The sequence below is a fragment of the Salmo salar genome, unplaced genomic scaffold (assembly GCF_965601325.2).
Source record: "Salmo salar unplaced genomic scaffold, fSalSal1 ptg000332l, whole genome shotgun sequence".
In the NCBI taxonomy this organism is placed as follows: Eukaryota; Metazoa; Chordata; class Actinopteri; order Salmoniformes; family Salmonidae; genus Salmo; species Salmo salar.
In genome coordinates, this window is record NW_027675351.1 from 400,023 (window position 1) to 412,500 (window position 12,478).

The 12,478-nt window shown below is 41.7% G+C and overlaps 1 protein-coding gene across 1 annotated transcript; it reads left to right on the forward strand.

Moving 5' to 3' along the window:
• The first annotated feature begins 325 nt into the window (after nucleotides 1-325).
• Nucleotides 326-3,942, forward strand: LOC145875743 (NLR family CARD domain-containing protein 3). The gene is made up of 3 exons (XM_082971565.1): nucleotides 326-607; nucleotides 994-2,791; nucleotides 3,074-3,942. The coding sequence occupies exons 1-3, from the start codon at nucleotides 397-399 to the stop codon at nucleotides 3,306-3,308; spliced, it is 2,244 nt and encodes a 747-aa protein (XP_082827691.1). The 5' UTR covers nucleotides 326-396; the 3' UTR covers nucleotides 3,309-3,942.
• Nucleotides 3,943-12,478: the final 8,536 nt, after the last annotated feature.

Consider the following 12,478-nt stretch of genomic DNA (forward strand, 5'->3'; position numbering starts at 1 on the left):
TGTCCATTTTCATAGTCCTAAAATAATGTTAAACAAACACAACATTCCCTTTGTGTGTGTGTGTGTGTGTGTGTGTGTGTGTGTGTGTGTGTGTGTGTGTGTGTGTGTGTGTGTGTGTGTGTACTCCCTGGATGAGGAGATGTAATCTCATGTTCTGTCCACAGAAACCAACATGAGAGATCAGAGTCAGAGATTCTCAGTGGTCAGTCTTCCCAGAGTCATCAAACAGACCTGGACTCTATATTCAGTGTATGTGATCCTGTTATGTACATTTGTTTTTGTTTACCTCACGTAAAGTTGATCTGTCAATTATTCATTAATGTGTTAATGAGAAAGCATTTCTTCTCTTGCTTAACTTATTTACTTGATTTATTTTAGTTGCTTGAAGAGAAAATTATGACATTTGTGAAGAACGAGCTGAAGATGTTCAAGAGGATTCTTAGTCCAGAACTCCCAGAATGCTTTGAGAGTCAGAAGCAGGATGAGGAAGTGGTGGATGCTGAAGATGAGAAGCAGGAGAGCAGTGCCAGAGAGGGAGCTCTGAAGATCACACTGCACGTCCTGAGGAAAATGAACCAGAAGGAGCTTGCTGACACACTGGAGAAATGTAAGATCTGTCTGCCTCATGTTGAATGATGTTTTATAACATTTAAAAGCTGTGGCTAAAGTACAGCTAAAGTAGCTGTGTAACTCAATGATATTGTATCAGCCTTAACACAACACCTAGTGGCCTCATCAAGTAGCAGAAGGGATGTGTTGTGTTGATTAATTTAGAGAGAGAGAGACAGAGACAGTGAGACAACATTAATAATACCATCAATAACACCAATAATAATATAATCAGTCACACCAGTCTGGAATGCATTAAGAAAACATTTACACATTTATACAGTCAGTTAAGAGAATAAATTATTATTTAAAAACTTTAACAGTCCTTCAATACTGTAGACATTAAAACAGATGTAATATTAATATCCTCTGTGTTATTTCTAGATTCAGATGAGCTTGCTGTGATTTGCCAACGTGAACTCAAATCTAATCTAAAGAAGAAGTTTCAATGTGTATTTGAGGGGATCGCTAAACAAGGAAACCCAACACTTCTCAATAAGATCTACACAGAGCTCTACATCACAGAGGGAGGAACAGGACAGGTCAATAATGAACATGAGCTGAGACAGATTGAGACAACAACCAGGAAACAAGCAAGACCAGAGACTGCAATCAAATGTAACGACATCTTCAAACCCTTAACTGGACAAGACAAACGTATCAGAACTGTGCTGACAAAGGGAGTCGCTGGCATTGGAAAAACAGTCTCTGTGCAGAAGTTCATTCTGGACTGGGCTGAAGGAAAAGCAAACCAGGATGTTCAATTTGTGTTTTCATTCCCTTTTCGGGAGCTGAATTTGATGAAAGGGGACAAAAACACGTTGATTGAACTTCTCTATCACTTCTCAATGGAAACCAAACAATCAAGAATCTCAAACTACGACAAGTACAAAGTTGTGTTCATCTTTGATGGTCTGGATGAGTGCCGACTGCCCCTAGACTTCCAGAAGAACAAGATCTGTTGGGACGTCACAGAGTCAACCTCAGTGGATGTTCTGCTGACAAATCTCATCAAGGGAAATCTGCTTCCCTCTGCTCTCCTCTGGATAACTACCCGACCTGCAGCAGCCAATAAGATCCCTTCAGGGTGTGTTGACCAGGTGACAGAGGTACGAGGGTTCAATGACCCACAGAAGGAGGAGTACTTCAGAAAGAGATTCAGTGATGAGGACCTGGCCAGCAGAATCATCTCACACATAAAGAGATCAAGGAGCCTCCACATCATGTGCCACATTCCAGTCTTCTGTTGGATCTCTGCAACAGTCCTTGAACACATGCTGAAACATAAGACAGAAGAGATGCCCAAGACTCTGACTGAGATGTACACACACCTTGTGGAGTTTTATACCAAACAGAAGAATGAAAAGTATCTTGGGAAAGAAGAGACAGGTCCACACTGGAATAAAGAGAGCATTCTGTCACTGGGAAAACTGGCTTTTCAACAGCTTGTGAATGGCAATCTGATTTTCTATGAAGAAGACCTGAAAGAGGCTGGCATTGATGTCAATGAAGCCTCAGTGTACTCAGGATTGTGCACACAGATCTTTAAAGAGGAATGTGTTCTGTACCAAGACAAGGTGTACTGCTTTGTTCATCTGAGCATTCAGGAGTTTCTGGCTGCTGTGTATGTGTTCCTCTCATTCATCAACAACAATGAGAATCTAATGGCCGAACCGCAATCAACGTCCAGGAACCTTTCTGTGATGTTCAGAGACAAGCCTAAAGTTTCTTTCTACAAGAGTGCTGTGGATAAAGCCTTACACAGTGAGATGGGAAACCTGGACCTTTTCCTCCGCTTCCTTCTGGGACTCTCACTGGAGTCCAATCAGAAGCACTTACGAGGTCTACTGACAAAGACAAGAAGCAGCTCAAAGACCCATGAAAAAACAGTCAAGTACATCAAGGAGAAGATCAGGGAGAATCCTTCTCCAGAGAGGAGCATCAATCTGTTCCACTGTCTGAATGAACTGAATGACCATTCTCTAGTGCAGGAGATCCAAAGCTTCCTGAGCTCAGGAAGTCTCTCAAAACCCAACCTGTCACCTGCACAGTGGTCAGCTCTGGTCTTTGTGTTGCTGACTTCAGAAAAGGAGCTGGATGTGTTTGACCTGAAGAAATACTCCAGATCAGAGGAAGGTCTTCTGAGGCTGCTGCCAGTGTTCAAAGCCTCCAGTGCATTTCTGTGAGTACATAAAATGACATATAAAAACTAATCATCAGGAAGAAATATTCAGGTTAAAGAAAAATATGCATTATAATATGTGTATAATATTACATTGAAAACATTGAATAAATGCATTGATTTTCACATTAGTATAACAATATGACCATACAATTGTAGCTGACGGAAGATGAATCTATATGTTGTTTGAGAGAATAAACCAAATGCATCTTCCATTTTCCTTCAACACTACTGGTGTTAACTAAACAGTGTGTTTGTGAAGTCATGATGATCTCGTTGCAGGCTGTCAGGCTGTGGAGTCACAGAGGAAGGCTGTGCTTCTCTGGTCTCAGCTCTGATGTCAAACCCCTCACACCTGAGAGAGCTGGACCTGAGCTACAATCACCCAGGAGACTCAGGAGTCAGACTGCTCTCTGCTGGACTGGAGGATCCACACTGCAGACTGGAGAAACTCAAGTATGTAGAGGGTTTATGTCAATGTTCATATCAGACATGTTTGACTTTTCAGGCTAGGTAATACAAACATTCTGACCACCACTTGGACAAAGTTATATGCTGACTGTGTGTCCAGTGTGTGTGTGTCGTGTGTGTGTGTGTGTGTGTGTGTGTGTGTGTGTGTGTGTGTGTGTGTGTGTGTGTGTGTGTGTGTGTGTGTGTGTGTGTGTGTGTGTGTGTGTGTGTGTGTGTGTGTGTGTGTGAATAAATGCATTGATTTTCACATTAGTATAACAATATGACCATACAATTCTAGGACACAGAAGAAGAATATATATGTTGTTTGGGAGAATTAACCAAATGCATCTGCCATTGTCCTTCTACACTAAATTAACCTCTATGGGCTAGGTGGGACGCTTGCGCCAGCCTGTGGCGCGATTTTCAAAACCTTAAAAATCCTATTACTTCAATTTCTCAAACATATGACTATTTTACAGCCATTTCAAGACAAGACTCTCGTTAATCTAACCACACTGTCCGATTTCAAAAAGGCTTTACAACGAAAGCAAAACATTAGATTATGTCAGCAGAGTACCAAGCCAGAAATAATCAGACACCCATTTTTCAAGCCAGCATATAATGTCACCAAAACCCAGAAGACAGCTAAATGCAGCACTCACCTTTGATGATCTTCATCAGATGACAACCCTAGGACATTATGTTATACAATACATGCATGTTTTGTTCAATCAAGTTCATATTTATATCAAAAACCAGCTTTTTACATTAGCATGTGACGTTCAGAACTAGCATACCCCCCGCAAACTTCCGGGGAATTCGCTAACATTTTACTAAATTACTCACGATAAACGTTCACAAAAAGCATAACAATTATTTTAAGAATTATAGATACAGACCTCCTCTATGCACTCGATATGTCCGATTTTAAAATAGCTTTTTGGTGAAAGCACATTTTGCAATATTCTAAGTACATAGCCCAGGCATCACGGGCTCGCTATTTAGACACCCGGCAAGTTTAGCACTCACCATAATCATATTTACTATTATAAAAGTTTGATTACCTTTTGTTGTCTTCATCAGAATGCACACCCAGGACTGCTACTTCAATAACAAATGTTGGTTTGGTCCAAAATAATCCATCGTTATATCCGAATAGCGGCATTTTGTTCGTGCGTTCCAGACACTATCCGAAATATTAAAGAAGTGTCGCGCGCATTGCGCAATTCGTGACAATAAAATTCTAAATATTCCATTACCGTACTTCGAAGCATGTCAACCGCTGTTTAAAATAAATTTTTACGACATTTTTCTCGTAGAAAAGCGATAATATTCCGACAGGGAATCTCCTTTTCGGCAAACAGAGGAAAAAATCCCAAAGGCGGGGGCGGTCGGGGTCACGCGCATAAGCCCAGTGTCCCTTGATCGGCCACTTGAGAAAGGCGATCATGTGTTTCAGCCTGGGGCTGGAATGACGACATTCTGTTTTTTCCCGGGCTCTGAGCGCCTATGGACGACGTGGGAAGTGTCACGTTAGAGCAGAGATCCTTAGTAAATGATAGAGATGGAAAAGAAGTTCAAGAAATGGTCAGACAGGCCACTTCCTGTAAAGGAATCTCTCAGGTTTTGACCTGCCATTTGAGTTCTGTTATACTCACAGACACCATTCAAACAGTTTTAGAAAATGTAGGGTGTTTTCTATCCATATGCAATAAGTATATGCATATTCTAGTTACTGGGTAGGAGTGGTAACCAGATTAAATCGGGTATGTTTTTTATCCAGGAGTGTCAATACTGCCCCCTAGCCCTAACAGGTTAACAATGTGTTTGAAGTCATGATCTCTTTGTCAGGCTGTCAGGCTGTGGAGTCACAGAGGAAGGCTGTGATTCTCTGGTCTCAGCTCTGAGGTTAAACCCCTCACACCTGAGAGAGTTGGATCTGAGTAACAATGACCTGAAGGATTCAGGCGTGAAGCTGCTCTCTGCTGGACTAGGGAATCCCCACTGTAAACTGGAGACTCTGAGGTCAGTATTATCAGATATGAAAGTACTTTATGCATGTAGTTCTCCCATTTGAAAAAGTCGTAATTATTCGGACATATTACTAATAGTGTATTAAAGTAGTCATAAGTTTAGCATGTTGTCCCATATTCCATGCCTGCTGTCATGTTTCTCTAAGACAGAACCCAGAAGCAGACCAGGTGAGTAAAATGAAGGTGAGTATTTATTGGTAGTCTTGATGTGTAATTTGAGTGATCCAGGAGACGGAGCGGCAGCGGAGGTGAGTTGATGAGAGTAGATGGGTGGATTCAATGACGTCACTGTATCCACCGACGGCCAGTCAAGGGAGTTGAATGTTCCGGGAGGATGACTGTAGACAGAGTAAACGGGGGGGGGAGTAACCAGTAACAAGAACAAAACAACAAGACTAGCTCAGGAAACATGAGGCTGTTCATTGCTAACGATCCAGCAGGGAATGGATGTCAGCTCAGGGCTTATGAAGAGGTGATGATCAGGACCAGGTGTGCAGAAGGTTGATGAGATGCAGGTGTAGGGTAATCACTAGATCTCCCGCCTAACTTCGTCGCCTAGCAACCAGATAGGTTTCTGAACGCACCCTTAGACACCAAACAGAAAACAGTCAGCTCAGGCAGAAACAGACTCAGGAAGCGGGATTCCTGACACCTGCAGTGATTACATCAAGCTTGTGATTCTACTAACTTGTTGAATTCATTTGCAGTTGGTCTTGGTTGTGTTTTGGATGATGTTTTTCCTAATGGATACTGAATAGTAAATAATGTCCTGTCATTTTGGAGTCACTTCACTTCTATTGTCAGTGACTTCTACATTCATGTGGATGCTACCATGATTATGAATAACCATGAATGAATCGTGAATGATGATAAATGAGAAACGGAGGCACAAAGATCAAACCCCCTCTGTTATTGGTAATGGTGAGAGGTTAGCATGTTTTGTTGTAGCCTCTGTTATTGGTAATGGTGAGAGGTTAGCATGTTTTGTTGTAGCCTCTGTTATTGGTAATGGTGAGAGGTTAGCATGTTTTGTTGTAGCCTCTGTTATTGGTAATGGTGAGAGGTTAGCATATTTTGTTGTAGCCTCTGTTATTGGTAATGGTGAGAGGTTAGCATATTTTGCTGTAGCCTCTGTTATTGGTAATGGTGAGAGGTTAGCATGTTTTGTTGTAGACTCTGTTATTGGTAATGGTGAGAGGTTAGCATGTTTTGTTGTAGCCTCTGTTATTGGTAACGGTGAGAGGTTAGCATGTTTTGTTTTAGCCTCTGTTATTGGTAATGGTGAGAGGTTAGCATGTTTTGTTGTATCCTCTGTTATTGGTAACGGTGAGAGGTTAGCATGTTTTGTTGTAGCATCTGTAATTGGTAATGGTGAGAGGTTAGCATGTTTTGTTGTAGACTCTGTTATTGGTAATGGTGAGAGATTAGCATGTTTTGTTGTAGCCTCTGTTATTGATAATGGTGAGAGGTTAGCATGTTTTGTTGTAGCCTCTGTTATTGGTAATGGTGAGAGGTTAGCATGTTTTGTTGTAGCCTCTGTTATTGGTAATGGTGAGAGGTTAGCATGTTTTGTTGTATCCTCTGTTATTGGTAATGGTGAGAGGTTAGCATGTTTTGTTGTAGCCTCTGTTATTGGTAATGGTGAGAGGTTAGCATGTTTTGTTGTATCCTCTGTTATTGGTAATGGTGAGAGGTTAGCATGTTTTGTTGTATCCTCTGTTATTGGTAATGGTGAGATGTTAGCATGTTTTGTTGTAGCCTCTGTTATTGGTAATGGTGAGAGGTTAGCATGTTTTGTTGTAGCCTCTGTTATTGGTAATGGTGAGAGGTTAGCATGTTTTGTTGTAGCCTCTGTTATTGGTAATGGTGAGAGGTTAGCTGTTTTGTTGTAGCCTCTGTAACTTTCCTGATCATTACTATTCATGATTCATTCATGATTTGTATTAATCATGTTATCATCAGGATTCATTTAGTGTTTAGAAACATGTTATCTACTCACTTAGACAGAAGATTAATCCAGTCATCATCCACCATTTTATTATTGGTGCAAAACACAACCAAAACAAACTGCAAATAAGACCAACTAGTTTACAACCAAACACTAATCTATTGACTACTTTAATACACTATAAATGAATTGGTCAGAATACTTATGACTTCTTCAAATAGGGGGACTAGATACATGAACTGCTTTCATTTCTAAACGGTGAAACAGATATGTATGAAAATATCCTCAAATAAAAGGTGACATTTTATACTGTCACCTCATATGAAACATTTGATCTGAAATCCAAAATGTTGGAGTTTAGAGCCACATTTAAAATGTTATCTTCACTGTCAAAATAGATATGGTGTGGACTGTATACTCAATACAATCTAAATCTGATACCTCACTGTCTGTCTTTTGACTGATACTGATTTTAAACTGGTCTGGTCAGTCTACTCAAATATTTGTACTATATATGTTTCTATCTGCAGGCAAAACTTTGATAATTTGTAATTTCTAATATGATACCTTAATTTCTGAATAGATATGGCAGGTTTCATGACTGATATATCTGAATATGTTGAAGAAATATACTGCCACTATTTTCACCACCAAAGGATAACAGTGTGATTTTAATATGATTTGACTCTTTGCAGGCTGTCAGGCTGTCTAGTCACAGAGGAAGGCTGTGCTTCTCTGGTCTCAGCTCTGAGGTCAAACCCAACACATTATTTGTAAATGGGTAACAGCGTAAACAGAGAAAGCTAAGCGTATCATTTTAATACAACCTGTCTGTCATTGTATTTCTTCTGTGTTGGCAGACTCACTGGCTGTAAACTCACAGACACATCCTGTAAAGTGTTGGCCTCAGTTCTCAGTTCAAACCCCTCACACCTGAGAGAGCTGGACCTGAGTAACAATGACCTGAAGGATTCAGGAGTGGAGCTGCTCTCTGCTGGACTGGAGGATCCCCACTGCAGACTGGAGACTTTGAGGTTAGTATTCCTGTAGTTGGTCAACAAGTGTTTCGTTGTACCCTCTGTTATTGGTAATGGTGAGAGGTTAGCATGTTTTGTTGTAGCCTCTGTTATTGGTAATGGTGAGAGGTTAGCATGTTTTGTTGTAGCCACTGTTATTGGTAATGGTGAGAGGTTAGCATGTTTTGTTGTAGCCACTGTTATTGGTAATGGTGAGAGGTTAGCATGTTTTGTTGTATCCTCTGTTATTGGTAATGGTGAGAGGTTAGCATGTTTTGTTGTAGTCTCTGTTATTGGTAATGGTGAGAGGTTAGCATGTTTTGTTGTAGCCTCTGTTATTGGTAATGGTGAGAGGTTAGCATGTTTTGTTGTAGCCTCTGTTATTGGTAATGGTGAGAGGTTAGCATGTTTTGTTGTAGCCTCTGTTATTGGTAATGGTGAGAGGTTAGCATGTTTTGTTGTAACCTCTGTTATTGGTAATGGTGAGAGGTTAGCATGTTTTGCTGTATCCTCTGTTATTGGTAATGGTGAGAGGTTAGCATGTTTTGTTGTAGCCTCGGTAACTCTCTCACTCATTATTATTCATGATCTTTCTCAATCATGGCAGTCACAGGCTTGATGTAGTCATTGCAGTCAAAGAATATGGGACCAAACACTAAACTTTTGACTAATTTAACACACTTTAAGTGAATTGGTCCGAAAACGTATGACTTCTTTAAATAGGGGGACTAGATACATAAAGTGCTTTCATTTTTCTAAACGGTGAAACAGATATGTATGAAAATATCCTCAAATAAAAGGTGACATTATATACTGTCACCTCATATGAAACATTTGATCTGAAATCCAAAATGTTGGAGTTTAGAGCCACATTTAAAATGTTATCTTCACTGTCAAAATAGATATGGTGTGGACTGTATACTCAATACAATCTAAATCTGATACCTCACTGTCTGTCTTTTGACTGATACTGCTTTTAAACTGGTCTGGTCAGTCTACTCAAATATTTGTACTATACATGTTTCTATCTGCAGGCAAAGCGTTGATAATTAGTAATTTATAATATGATACATTAATTTCTGAATAGATATGGCAGGTTTCATGACACTGATATATCTAAATGTGTTGAAGAAATATACTGCCACTATTTTCACCACCAAAGAATAGCAGTGTGATTTTAATATGATTTGACTCTTTGCAGGCTGTCAGGCTGTCTAGTCACAGAGGAAGCCTGTGCTTCTCTGGTCTCAGCTCTGAGGTCAAACCCCTCACACCTGAGAGAGCTGGACCTGAGCTACAATCACCCAGGAGACTCAGGAGTCAGACTGCTCTCTGCTGGACTGGAGGATCCACACTGCAGACTGGAGAAACTCAAGTATGTAGAGGGTTTATGTCAATGTTCATATCAGACATGTTGGACTTTTCAGGCTAGTTAAGACAAACATTCTGACCACCACTTGGAAAAAGTTATATGCTGTGTGTGTGTGTGTGTGTGTGTGTGTGTGTGTGTATGTATGTGTGTGTGTGTGTGTGTGTGTGTGTGTGTGTGTGTGTGTGTGTGTGTGTGTGTGTAACACACAGGACATACAGGACACACACACACACGACACACACACACACACACACGACACACACACACGACACACACACACACGACACACATACACACACAGGACAAATACACACACACACACACACACACACAGGACAAATACACACACACACACACACAGGACAAATACACACACACACACACAGGACAAATACACACACACACACACACACACACACACACACACACACACACACACACACACACAGGACAAATATACATACACACACACACACAACGGACAAATACACACACACACACACACACACACACACACACACACACACAGGTCAAATACACATACACAGGTCAAATACACACACACAGGACAAATACACACACACACACACACACACACACACACACACACACACACACAGGACAAATACACACACACACACACAGGACAAATACACACACACACACACACACACACACACACACACACACACACACACACACACACACACACACACACACACACACACAGGACAAATACACACACAGGACAAATACACACACACACACAGGACAAATACACACACACACACACACACACACACACACACACACACACACACACACACACACACACACACAGAGAACAAATACACACACACACACACACACACACACACACACACAGAACAAATACACACACACACACACACACACACACACACACACACACACACACACAGGACAAATACACACACACACACACACACAGGACAAATACACACACACACACACACAGGACAAATACACACACACACACACACAGGACAAATACACACACACACACACACACACACAGGACAAATACACACACACACACACACACACACACAGGACAAATACACACACACACAGGACAAATACACACACACACACACACGACAAATACACACACACAGACACACACACACACACACACAAAGGACACACACACACACACAACGGACAAATACACACACATACACACAGGACAAATACACACACACACACACACACACACACACACACACACACACACAGGACAAACACACACAGGACACACACACAAGACACAGGACACACACACACAGAGGACACACACACACATAGGACACACACACACAGGACACACACACACACACAGGACACACACACACACACAGGACACACAGACACACACACACACAGGACACACAGGACACACACACACAGGACACACACAGGACACACACACACACAGGACACACACACACACAGGACACACACACACACAGGACACACACACACACGGACACACACACACACAGGACACACACACACACAGGACACACACACACACAGGACACACACACAGGACACACACACACACACACACACACAGGACAAATACACACACACACACACGACAAATACACACACACACACACACACACACACACACACACACACACACACACACACACACACACACACACACACAGGACAAATACACACACGCACACACACAGGACAAATACACACACACACACACACACACACACACACACACAGAACAAATACACACACACACACACACACACACACACACACACACACACACACACACACAGAACAAATACACACACACACACACACACACACACACACACACACACACACACACACACACAGAACAAATCACACACACACACACACACACACACACACACACACACACACACACACACACACACACACACACACACACACACACACACACACACAGGACACACACACACACACACAGGACACACACACACACACACAGGACAAATACACACACACACACACAGGACAAATACACACACACACACACAGGACAAATACACACACACACACACACACACATACAGGACAAATACACACACACACACACACACACAGGACAAATACACACACACACACACACAGGACAAATACACACACACACACACACAGGACAAATACACACACACACATACAGGACAAATACACACACACACACACACACACAGGACAAATACACACACACACACACACAGGACAAATACACACACACACACACACACAGGACAAATACACACACACACACACACACACAGGACAAATACACACACACACACACAGGACAAATACACACACACACACACACGACAAATACACACACACACACACACACACACACACACACACAGGACAAATATACATACACACACACACACACACACACACACACAGGTCAAATACACATACACAGGACAAATACACACACACAGGACAAATACACAAACACACACACACACACACAGGACAAATACACACACACACACACACACACACACACACACAGGACAAATACACACACACACACACACACACACACACACAGGACAAATACACACACACACACACACAGGACAAATACACACACACACACACACACAGGACAAATACACACACACACACACAGGACAAATACACACACACACATACAGGACAAATACACACACACACACACACACACACACACACACACAGGACAAATACACACACACACACACAGGACAAATACACACACACACACACACGACAAATACACACACACAGACA